We start from the raw sequence: 12,885 nt of genomic DNA on the forward strand, positions 1-12,885 counted from the left end.
GACCATGGTGCCCAAGGCTCTGTTGGACCTGACCTTGAACACTGCCAGGGATGGAGCATTTAGCACTTCTCTGGGCACCCTGTGCCAGCACCTCATCACCCTCACAGTAAAGAACTTCTTCCTTTAATCTGAACTTCCCTGTTGAAGTTTAAACCCATTCCCTACTGTTCTGTCACTACAGTCCCTGATGAAGAGTCCCTCTCCAGCATCCTTTTGTAGCAAGGCTGCTCTGAAGTCTCCACTCTTGTTCTCTCTCATTTAAAAATAATTGAAGTCTTTCTCTTTTTATTATTATTTTTTTAGTGGAGTCCTCCCCTGGTAAGGCAATTTCAACAGGGAAGATCTGCAGCTATTTAAGCAGAAATGTTTGCTCTCTCATAAGGAATCGTGGACTTAAGAGACAAGCAATGAGATGTAAACACCTCTACACTTCTTGCATGGAAGTTAAGACATTTAATTCTTGTTTCCAACAGGAACGAGCACACTTAAGTAGGTGAAAATGGAGCCGTGAACATTATGCATGAGAATACACAGAGTATTCTCACCTTTGTGAGCTGTTCAGATATGAGTGGAACATCAGAGTTTGTAATGAAGAGTCTGATGGGAAAATGGAAACATTTGGCCCCTGCAAAGATTCTGCTAGTGGTGGGACAGTTAGCAATAACAAAAATATAGTCTCAGATTGCATTTCCTCTTGTTTAGAGCTCTGTACAGGACTGGTGCTGGCAAAAATACCTGATTGACTCTTGTGGGTTTTCTCATTTTTCCATGTAGTAGCAATTCTAGCAGAACAGGAGGGCTGCATCAGTGCTATTCACACATCACAAAGAATTTCTGATAAAGTGCAGCTGAGGCAGTGTAATGGATGCAACAAAGATTGCGTCCTGACTGTCTTTTCATGTAGAGCCAAGAAGTGTGAAGGAACTACTTTCAGATCCTGAGTGTAGACCATGCTTCATCTTACACTGACAAAATGAGGTGTAGCACTGAATTTGGTATGTGTAGTTTTCCCACTAATTAATTCTGTTGGGATTTAAAGAGATAGGTACAAATCACTAGCTGCAGCCCATTTATCTTGTTTAACGGAATGCTCATCTTAAATTCCTATAAGGAAGCATCTTGATTCTCAGAAATCATAAACAGTATAAATTCCTGGAAGTCTGCAGAAGCTGCAGATATGTAACACAGCAGGAAAAATATATGATTTTGATGTAACTAGACGAATACCAGACTTGTAAATGTTTGCAAACAATTGCATTTGCTTAGTTCCCAAGTAACATTTTTTAGAATATAGTAAATAAAGCTTAAGCCAGCAAAAATTCTTATGAGTGTGTAAGTCTACTTAGTTCTTCACTACTCTCCCTCCATTCAAAGTAAAAGATTTCTGTGGGACTTTTAATTTATTGTTCTGTATCACTCTCTAATTTTTTTGGTGCAGTTTCTTTTTACTTTGGGGTGGAGGAAAGTTTTTGGAAATGAATAAGTTTTCAAAACCAGCAGAGACCAAAAGTAATTACACTGAAAGAAACATGGAGGGAACAGGCATCCCTGTGCATATGTTTTTGTGGGTTTCTTTAAATTTGTTTGCTGTTGGTAGTTGCAGTTATAATCCATGTATGATGCTAGCCATTTTAAAGGATAGACTCTAAGTCTCATAGCTGTGTCTGAAAAATGGTTAGTATGTGCACAAAGATGTATTGCTGCTGTAAAAATGGTTCTCTTCCTTTTAATAGATGAGTCATTTTAGATTTCCCTTGAAATGGTTTAATAAGTCTTATGTCTATAAAGAGCAGGCAGGGACCATCTTCTACCTCCTAATGTAGAAACTGTTTGAGCTTGTATCAGTATGGAAAATGTCATTCCTTAGCTCAGATGATGTTGTTACTTACAGGGGTGTTTACTAGATCTGTTAGAGTATCTTTGTGAGCTGGCCTTCTTTACATTCTTATAACATTAGCAGAGACTAAGAAATAGATATTCATGGTTTTAATTTTGAAGCTGACCTGTGATGGTGGTTTGTCTGGGACAATTTTTGCTTGAAGAATACTGCAAAGTTACTTGTTATAAGTTAAGAAGAGATAGAGCATAATTCAGAATTAAATAATAAAACTCAAAAGCACCTCTCTAACTTTCCTGTTTCTGTTACGTAGTTGCCCTTACCTTCATCGGACAACAGGCGACACAGAAAGGAAGTATCATCTCCGGTATTACAAGACTGGAACATGCATTCATGAAACAGATGCCCGGGGTCACTGTGCGAAGAATGGAATTCACTGTGCCTTTGCTCATGGTCCACATGACCTTAGACCACCAGTATATGATATAAGGTAGTCTTGTTTCAAATTATTCAGCCTAATTAGCAGGAAATACCATGTCTGTTATATCACCACATACCAGAAAATGTAGTATGCTTTGCATGAAAAATACACTCGCTTCTGTAACTGTAAACGTAAGAATACAATTCACTGTGCATCATGAGAGCAGATAGAAGCACACTGGGAAAAACAAATGCTGAGGTTTTGTAACTTTCAGTTTCAAGAACCGTATATGTAATCTTATGACTGGTAAAAGACCAGATACTCTGCCTTTTCTCATTTATGACTTGTAAATTTGCATGTGGTTTTTACATTCACAAATTTATGATTTTGTTAAGCCATCTTTCAGGTTCTCAGCTTGTTTGACATTTTGCCTACAGATGTTGTGGGCTTTTTTTTAACTTACGTTGTATTTTTTCATGTGGAAGATACCAGTATTATTTGCTGCCTCTCTAATTTGTTATCACATAGGTATGAGTTTTAGCTCTGGCCAAAGCTGGGAGATAAGCATGCTGTTGGGAGGTATTATGATTGTATAAATGGGTGGAGGAAGAGCTCTTGCTACAAGAATTGGTCTGTATATACTCACTAGGAAAGGATTCCAATTCCTACAGAGCTTTGAAGCCTTGGAGGTCACACGTGTCTCTTATTGAGCACTGGAAGAGCATTCTGGGGAAGTATCACTATACGCTTGCCCTATTCTTATACTCTTCCCTAGGAATCTGCTATTGGCCACTGTTGGAGACAGGATTCCAGGCTAGATGAACCTTTGATCTGAGCTGGTATGGCTGCTATCTTACATTCTTAACTTTGTTATCCCTTATTCTCAACATTCTGTTGGGAGATAACTCTCCCTTCACAATAATTTTAGTAAAATCAGTGCTTTTTCATAATTATAAAGTCATATTTTGCCATAGAATTCACTGCTGCGTTGCCTGGTCACATACTGTTTAGTTATATGTAGTTTTTCTTTCCAGAAGACTTTCTTCAGTTAGCTAGCTGATGCTTCTCCTGCAGGATGTCTGTACATTTTCTTCTTTTAGCTTCCCTCATTTAGCATATGCAGCATGAGGCCACATCTGTCTCAATAAGGAGTGCTTAACATCTTTGTAATCTTTTGTGTTGAGTTAGAATAAGGAGCCAATGTATGGCAAGACTGAAACCAAGCTCCGTTCTCTGAATGTCTTTTAATGTATTACATGATTGTTTATTGGTGATTGGCTATGTATAGAGCATCAGGAGGAGCAGAAGACACCTGTGGCAGGAGTCTACATTTAACAGCTTGAACCTACAAGGAGGCTGCCTCAAACTTCTTTGATGTTTGTGAAAAACAGTCATATGCTGTGCTTCTGATGTCAGGCATCCAGCATTCATAAGAACGTCCAAACAATCAGGTCTTACTTTTTCTTTGATAGTCTTTTTGCACTATGGTGGACACAGATCTTCGGGTTTCTTCATTTTAAGTAAAGAGCAGAAAAGTAATAGTAGAATCACTGATGCAGATGTTAAATTTATTCCCTGTAATAGCCTTGTTCTTCGATATATCCATCTGAAAGAAAAGCACTCTCTAAGAACTGGTTTCCTTCTCATTGCCTGCACCTTTTCTGAATCTGTAAAGAAATATTTTGACTGTTTGAAAGGTTTTAGACTTGGGTTTGGGTCTCTCTTGTTTTCTTTCCCTTTGAGATTTTATTTTTTGAGATACATGGGGTTCTTGAAATAATATGTGAATTATTTCATAACTAGTTACATTATAACACACAACCTTTCAAACTTCTCTTCAGACATCCTGAGTAGGAGTATTTTGGTATAGGAGGTAAGCTGCTTGAATATGCGTGTCTAGAGAAAGCAGTGCCAATTGACAGTAGAGGCCTTGGATTCTCGTAGAGTAGAGAATATATTCTCATGTTATAGGTTTACCTCTGGTATTTGATTTCTCATCTAGTTCTTCCATTGCTTCAAAGTCTGCCTAATGTAATTATGGTATAGTATTTTTTAAAAATGTTAAATCTTACGTACTGGTTTGCTATTGTTGAATCTCTGTACAGCGTAATTTTACTAAAATGGTGTAATGGAATTGTCTCTGATTTTTGGTAGAGGTTTCATACCACTGATACAATACCTTTTGGTTTGGTAGTAGTCATTCTGATATTGCAGCAATCTTGTGGTGGCTTACTTGCAAAGCGGTTGTAAGTTGTCGCTGAAGAGATTCCATTTGCTCGTAATGATTATTGTTTGTTTCTAGGTCTCCCACATGTCTTGACAAACTTCTCTCACAAAATCTTACAGTGAGCTGAAAGTACTTTGGCTGCTTTTATATGATGTAGTATTAAATAGCTATATTTTATACCTTCCTTCAGTCATAACTTTTGTAAGACAGAGAGTCTTGTGGTATTTAATTCTTTCTCATAGAGGAGTTCTTCCGTATTTCTCATCGCCTTTATTGCTCTTTCTATGTATTTTTTTTAGTTCTACCACATCCTTTGTGGCAGTGAAATATCAAAAAATAATAGCGTATTTGAAATGTCAGCACACCAGCATATAGAGGTACAGATGGGCATTGCTGGTACAAACATTGTGTATATAATGCCACCATTCCTTCATGTGTTTTCTTTGATTTGTATGTAATAGTCATTCCTTACACTTGTTTACCAGCTTCAGTGCAAGTCCTGGAATGAAATACAGTCAATTTTTTACTTTTTTAAGCTTGGGCTTGTTAAGAGCTGGATCAAGTGTCAGGATTCTGGTACATTTGGACAGGATTATACCTGCAGCAAATAGAGTTACTTTAGCTATACATAAACAGTTCAGCAGTGTTACTTTCTTTTCCCCATTCCAGAGAACTTCAGGCACAGGAAACCTTACAGAATGGGCAGCTAGGATGTGGTGAAGGCATTCCAGATCTGCAACCAGGAATTTTAGCAAGCCAGGCAATGATTGAGAAGATCCTTAGTGAAGATCCAAGATGGCACGGTAACATTACCCTGTCTCCTTTCTGTTTCTTGATTAGTGTTTGATCCAATTTGCTGATCCTGGATGTTCATCTGGGAGAAGTTCAAAAGTCTTAACAGAGTAAAAATTGGTTTATACAAGTAATGGCGATATTTGTGAACGAGTCGTGATGTCTGTCACATTTATATTCAGATTGCATTTTGAAAATGTTTTGTTTTGAAAATGTTTTAAATACTTGGTCTAGTAGGGTCTTTGAAAATATTTAATATGTCTGTTTATTCAGTACAAGTGCTGCTAGTCTGTGTCATTGAATTGTTCTTAAGAACAATGTTTAGGAACATCGAAGTGTTCTTAAAACCAGTAGGAGCTCTGGTTTGTGCTAAGTAGTAGTAATGATTGGAATCTTGTTTTTTTGGCTTATTAATATACTAATTTATGGACCATTATTCGCTGAACTTGACTAACAGGAATGAAATAGAATATTAAACAGAAAATTAGAACGTTGGTTCTCATGTTCGTGGTTTAGACTTGCTTATTTTGTAGCCAGAGATCACAGAATGGTTTGAGTTGGAAGGGACCTTAAAGCTCATCCAGTTCCAACCCCCTTCCACTAGAGCAGGTTGCTCCAAGCACCTGTGTCCATCCTGGCCTTGAACACTGCCAGGGATGGGGCAGCTGCAGCTTCCCTGGGCACCCTGTGCCAGCGCCTCAGCACCCTCACACATGGTAATCTTTGCTATTTGAATGTGCATCATTAATGACATTTTGAGAACATTTATTCAGCTAGTTTTTCACAAATCCTACAGGAGTCTTGTAGTATTGTGCAATTTGTTTTTGAGAACATACCAGGCTAAAATGCTGAATTCAAGGTACATGACATTGACTGCTTTCTCTTTCACCTACATCCATTTTCCCATCTTAGGAAGAAGTTAGATTGGTTTGACATGATTTACTCCTCACAAACCCATGCTTGCCATTAGCTAAATTGTACCTTCTAGTTTATTTACTTGCTGCATTGTTTCTCAGAATTTTTCTGTTTCTACACAGAACCTTATTTGTCATTTCCTAGTTCCTCCTTCCTGGAACCAAAGGTGTAGGGACAGAGGCAAAGTGTCTTCTCTAAAGAGGCTTAGAATTTGTCCAGGAAGATTTTACTGGACAGCCTTACCAAGCCTTAACATGAAAGCAGTTTTGGTAAAATAAGGACTGTCAACACGAAACTTAAGAGCAACCCAGATACAAAATCGTATAAGTTTTTAGTCTTTGTCTTATTAAAATGAATAATTTATTTTCAAGTATTCATTTTCAGAATGTTAAATGTGTATAATTAGAATTCCTGGATGGTTTCTCCACCAATAGATTGCTAGTGCTTTATTTGTGTACTTTATTGTAATATTGCTATTGAATATAAAAGCAACGACGACTGCTTTGCATGTAAATGTGTTAGACTTTCAGTGAAAGCTGCAGGAGTCAGTCTAAGTTTATATGAATGGAGGGGTCTGTAATTTGTACACAAAAACTTACAATTCTTTTTCCAAAAGCAGTGTGAAACCCACACTCACTAAAGACACTCGGAATGCAAAATTTAGTTGTTTATTTCTTGTAATTGTTGACCTGTTTGCAGACACCAGTTTCGTATTAGCTGGCTACAAGACAGAACAGTGTACCAAGCCACCCAGACTTTGCCGCCAGGGATATGCATGTCCACACTATCACAATAGTCGAGATAGAAGACGAAATCCCAGAAAATTCAAATACAGGTACATAAATACTTATTAAGAATAGACTTTTTGGTCAGTCAGACAGCTTTTTTTTTAATGGACTGATCTGTTGGGTTCTTCTATAATGCAATTGGATGTTCCTAATGGAGTAAAACCACGTCTTTCCCAATAGCCGTGCTAAATGGTTTGGGTTTTTTTGAAAAAAAAAAAAAACAAAACCATCTGATCTGAATGATCAGGCAGTTCTAAAGACAAAAACTGTGAATCTGTAATGGAAATATCCTTCTTACTTGTGAAAAATAAAAGCATGTTCTGTAAAAACTTGGAATCACTAACTCCTACCTTTGTTACAAGAAGATCAATTATAATTTCTGTCTTTTTTTCTGATTTTGTTCTATAAATTTCTATTTCTGAGCAATATTTTTAAGAGCAAAATTTAATGCATTCTCTCTTTTTATCATTACATCACTCATCATTACATCATTTTACATAACTTTCATACACTCTGGTTTCTTCATTGGTTTTGGTGGGGGGTTTTTGTGCAACAGTACAAGGTTTAGAATTGATGGGCTTTGCTTGACAGTCTCAGGACTGTGAATAAATGTCATTAGACAGAAGATAGAATCCTACTAGCTCATCTTTCTGTCAAAGAATTTACAGAAAGTCAGAATGTCTCAGAATTTGCAACTTTGTACGTCCCAGAATCTAAGGTTCTGAGATTTAGTGGGAAATTCTTTGAGACTTCTGCTAAGAAGTAGATACAGACCTGTCTGGACATCACTTTTTTCTAGGTCCACTCCTTGCCCCAATGTAAAACATGCAGATGAATGGGGTGAACCTTCAAGGTGTGAAAGTGGGGATAGCTGTCAATATTGTCATTCTCGTACAGAGCAGCAGTTTCATCCTGAGGTAAGAACAACATCTCTGCTTATTTTTAGTGATTTCAAATTTATTATGGATTAGATTATCAATTAAGATATTATTAATGAAAAAACGTGTGGCATGCATTCAAGACTTCAGTTGTTGAGGTATTCACTTAAGCAAAACAAGATCTTCTAAGAAATACTTATTTGTACTGCTGCGGTTTTCACTGATGATAGGCACTTTTGTTGTATTTCTTATGAAAAAATAATCATTATTCTCTGGATTTGGGTATAAATGTGTTCACTTTTTTACCTAACTTCTTGGATTGGTAAGGAAGTCACGGTAGTAATAACTAACTTGGGTCAAATTTCTATTTTAAGTATAATTAAAAAAGTTTTATTGCAAATAATTACAAGAAGCCTGAATTGATCAGGAGGAAGTGGAAAGACCAGGAAACTCTCATAGTGGTTGAAGTAAGACACTCCAGAAAAACAATTTAAATCATTTTAGAGTCCTCTGTAGGCAGAGTCATTGTAAGTTTGTTGGATGCTTGAGCGTGATAGTGAAATGCAGTGGCATGCAGTCTGCTGAGGTTTAATTCTTACGCAGCACTATGAAAAGGTTAAATGTACCAGTTAATGGAAACAAATGTGATACTGAAAAAGACATGCTATGCTAGAAGCTGTCTGTACAACACTGGATGTCTGTTTTCATTTTGGGACCTTTGAATGGACACAAAGAATTCACAGCAGGATGTGATTTCTTTCACTAGAAAGTTTAATACTTAGTAAGCTGTAAGCAAAGACCATTCAATTGCTAATTTCTCTTCCAATTATGAAGACTATTGAAGGCATTTCAATATCATACTGTGAAAGGAAGTATTAGACTATTGACTCCAGGTTTGTTGCTAGCTTCATATCATACATTTCCTGTCATAAGTTGACCAGCTGCATGACACTAAAAAGGTGTCAGCTGTCTCTACTCTTGAGATGCTGCTCCAGAATTTCACTGTCCTGATTACTGGGGATTTTACAATCCAAATTTATTTCAGATCATCTAATTTCTTCTGCATCATATTCCAGCTTTTTTCTGTACTGGAGGTGTCTTTCTGCTTAGTATTGCTACCATACTAAGTCACAAGGCTGAGCCTTGAGTTCTGGTGTTGATTTTGTCAGATGCTTTCCTCTTTCATACCATCCATCATCATCTCTCCATTAGTCAATCTAACAGCAGATATATGACACTGTTAAGAAACACGTTCTTCATTGTCTTAATTAACCTGACCATGTCCTTTATTGAAGTCCTTACTAGAATGACCACATTTCCATTTTAGAGAAGGGTCTTTGATTTCTCAAAGTTATACGGTGGATCTACCATGATGTGCCTTTGCCAAATGTATTTATGATTTTATCCCATTTTATCTGTCTTTAATCCGAATGGCAACAGACAGAATAATTAGTGGACATGCAGTGACCTAAATCAGCTATTTTTTCTCTTCTCAAATATGCGTGAGCTACTTAAATGCTCATATAAACATATGTGGCCTAACTTGCAAAGGCATATAGCATGGGGAATAAACAAGGGGAGTTAGAGATGTACCTGCACCTGCAGGGCAATGATTTTATTTGCATTACGGAGATGTGGTGGGATGGCTCCTATGGCAGAGTGTTGGAATGGAAGGATACAGGCTCTTCAGGAAGAACAGGCAGGGGAGACAAGGAGGAGATATTGCCCTCTATGTGAGTGACCAGCGGGAGTGCACAGAGTTCCACCTGGGGTGGATGAGGAGCCAACCAAGAGCTTAGGGGACAGGATTAAAGGGAGGGCAGGGACAGGTGACATTACAGTGGGGATCTGCTAGAGGCCACCCGACCAGGAAGACTGAGTGGGTAAAGCTTGCTGTAGACACATAGGAGCAGCACAAGCTCTGATCCTCATGAGGGACTTCAACCACCCTGATATCTGGTGGGTACGCAGCAGGGCACAAGCAATCCAGGAGGTTCCTGGAATGCATTGGTGGTAAACTCCTTCTCCAAGTGATGTTGGAACCAATAGGAGGGGGCTGTGCTGGACCTTGTTCGCATCAGCAATGGTGAGTTGGTGGGGAATGTGAAGCTCAAGGGCAGCCTTGGCAGCAGTGACCATGAAATGGTTGATTTCAGGATCCTTAGGGCAGGAAGGAGGGACCACAGCAAGCTCACTACCCTGGGCTTCAGGAGAGCAGACCTCAGCCTTTTCAGGGATCTGCATGGTAGAGAACCATGGAGGGAAGAGGGGCCAAAAAAAAGCTGGTTAATATTCAAGCATCACCTTCTCCAAGCTCATAAGTGATGCATCCCAACAAAGAGGAAGTCATTCAAAAATGGCAGGAGGCCTGCATGGATGAAGCAGCAGCTCCTGGACAAACACAGACACAAAAGGAAAGCCTACAAAGGGTGGAAGCAGGATAGATGGGCAGTTTGGTGGGGATAGTGTTATGACCTCACCTAATTTTAGGTCTCGTATTTAATATCGCAGAAACTAGCAATGTGCCTGCATTGAAAGAGGAGTTTTCTTTCAGCAACTTACCACCCTGTGATCCTTTCCCTCCTTTGCTCATGCTCTGACTTCCATCCAGTTGTGTGGTTAGAGCGGAAATTCCATACAGCTTTTATATCTCTGACTTGAGGCTTCGCAGCACTCATTTGGTCCAGTTCATAATGAAATTCAGTATATTTAATGGTGTTAATCAGTTACCTTCATTCCTCAGTCTACTTATTTGATATCAATAACTTCAGTTCAGCCTTAACTTTTTTATGTCCTTCAAATTGAATTAATACTCAATTCATCCAACATTATCTTCTCTCATTGGATGTTTTCATGTACTTGCTCTTTACCAAATTAAAATAAAGAATATTGCCTCTTAGCTCAGTGACTATTTTTGGAAAAATTCTCCTGGTTATCACACTCAGGAACAGCTTGATTCTACTGTTAATAGATAGCAGCCGTGTTTTCATCTACAGCTGGGAAGTTAGTCTCCTGTAATGATTTAGTTCTTTGAGTTTGCTGTCTGTCTTGTAATGTCAGTATATGCAGATGATGTGGCCATCTCCCAGGTCTGTCTTTTGAGGTGCAAGCTCTGCCCCAGTAGTATTTTGATATTATTTATATTATCACTTGTATCTGTAGCATTTGCCAGAGGCACTGTGAACCATCTGGGTAGCTCATAGAATCAGGTGAGGCTGGTTTTTAGGCTAGGAACTCAAACAAAGAATGAACTTCCAATTACATGTGGTGTTGAAAGCGTTTGGAAGTCAGCTCTTCTCTTCTGTTTTTACCCCCTTCTGCATCATTAGCACTGTGTATACAGCATTGGGGTTTATATTTAACCAGTAACCAGAGAACAGCAAAGAAAGATGGCCCCAGCTTCATTTCCTACTTTGAGTGTGCTGTCCACAAATGACTTCTGTGTTTTTTTCAATATCTGTGATAGTTCCTAGTGAAATTGGTGGAAGGATCAGTCCTACTGTTTTGTCTGAGTGTGTCATTTGAGTGAATACATGTCCACAGCATGGATGTTTTGTCACTTTTTTTTTTTTCAAGGAAAAATAAATTATTTGTAGAATGATAAGCATCGGTAGTATTTTTGTGATTAGCATTTTACTATAGTTTCTTGGACAACCTTTGGATTATGCATCAACTAGTAGTGAATATAGCAACTAAGTTTTCAGCCTTTGATTCAGAATCACTTATGAGAGGGAAATTTATCTAAGATGCTTAAAATAGCTCCAAAATAAAGAGCTTGCAGGACTAGTTGTTAATTTTTTTAATACATAGTTTCATTTTTCGTGTTTTCTCTAAGGTGGGAGTCCAAGGTAAACATTTTTTTACACAGCTTATGCTAAAGTATCCAAGAAGTTGCATTCTGACCTGAGAATTACTACTTACAGAGCCATGAATCACTCAGCTGATACCGAAAGTCAAAGTACCAAGGTTTAGGGAACAAAAAGATCCCTCTGCTGTTTGCAGCAGACTTGCAAATGACCAGAATTCATTTTCTAAAGAGTCAATGTGATTTTAAATAGATTCTTAATATTGTTGCAATATGATAGAGTGTCAGCCTGTCCTCACAGTGTTGTGAGATCCAAGTATCATCAAGGTCAAAGAATCACGGAATGGTTTGGACTGGAAAGGACCTTAAAGTTCCTCCAGCTCCAACCCCCTGCCACGGGCAGGGACACCTTCCACTAGAGCAGGTTGCTCCAAGCCCCTGTGTCCAGCCTGGCCTTGAACACTGCCAGGGATGGGGCAGCCACAGCTTCTCTGGGCACCCTGTGCCAGCGCCTCACCGCTCATAGTGAAGAAGTTCTTCTTTATGTTTAATATAAATCTACCATCTTTCAGGTTAAAGCCATTCCCCTTGGCCTGTCCCTACAGGCCCTTGTCCAAAGCCCCTCTCCAGGTTTCCTGGAGCCCCTTTAGGCACTGGAGCTGCTCTAAGGTCTCCCCTTCAGGAGCCTTCTCTTCTCCAGCTGCCCCAGCCCAGCTCTCTCAGCCTGGCTCCAGAGCAGAGCTGCTCCAGCCCTAAGAGCATGTGGCCATCCAGACAGTTCCTTGCCCACCGAGTCATGCCTACCCAGCTTAGAGACAAGGATGTTGTGTGGGACAGTGTCAGATGCCTTGCACAAGTCCGGGTAGATGATGCAAGTCATTCTCCCGTTATCCACTAACACCGTAGCCCCATCGTCGAAAACCACCAAATTTGTCAGGCATGATTTGCCCTTAGTGAAGCCATGTTGGCTGTCTCCAGTCACCTCCTTAGTTTCCATGTGCCTTTAACACTGTTTCCATGAGGATGTGCTCCGCGGTCTTGCTGGGCACTGAGGTGAGACTGACTGGCCCACAGTCCCCTGGGTCTTCCTTTTTTCTCTTTTTAAAAATGGAAAAGCTTGGTAAAGCAGTAAACTGAATCTAGATCTTATTGGCACCTTAATCATTACTGTCATGAACAGTCAGCATTATTTCAGTTGTTGCACACCCAGTCATGTTAGGGA

General features: G+C 39.1%; 1 protein-coding gene across 1 annotated transcript in view; it reads left to right on the forward strand.

Annotated features, from left to right (window-relative positions):
- The window catches only part of LOC104404438 (putative E3 ubiquitin-protein ligase UNKL), a gene marked incomplete at its 3' end in the record, with an annotated part of 37,004 nt that overhangs the window by 4,306 nt on the left and 19,813 nt on the right, over positions 1-12,885 (forward strand). Inside the window, exons 2-5 of the mRNA XM_010012866.1 lie at positions 2,177-2,327; positions 5,155-5,288; positions 6,892-7,027; positions 7,780-7,897. Coding sequence (XP_010011168.1) covers positions 2,177-2,327; positions 5,155-5,288; positions 6,892-7,027; positions 7,780-7,897 — 539 coding nt within the window. The remainder of the gene's footprint in view (positions 1-2,176; positions 2,328-5,154; positions 5,289-6,891; positions 7,028-7,779; positions 7,898-12,885) is intronic.

This window comes from Nestor notabilis, unplaced genomic scaffold, assembly GCF_000696875.1.
Source record: "Nestor notabilis isolate BGI_N333 unplaced genomic scaffold, ASM69687v1 scaffold4524, whole genome shotgun sequence".
NCBI lineage: Eukaryota > Metazoa > Chordata > Aves > Psittaciformes > Psittacidae > Nestor > Nestor notabilis.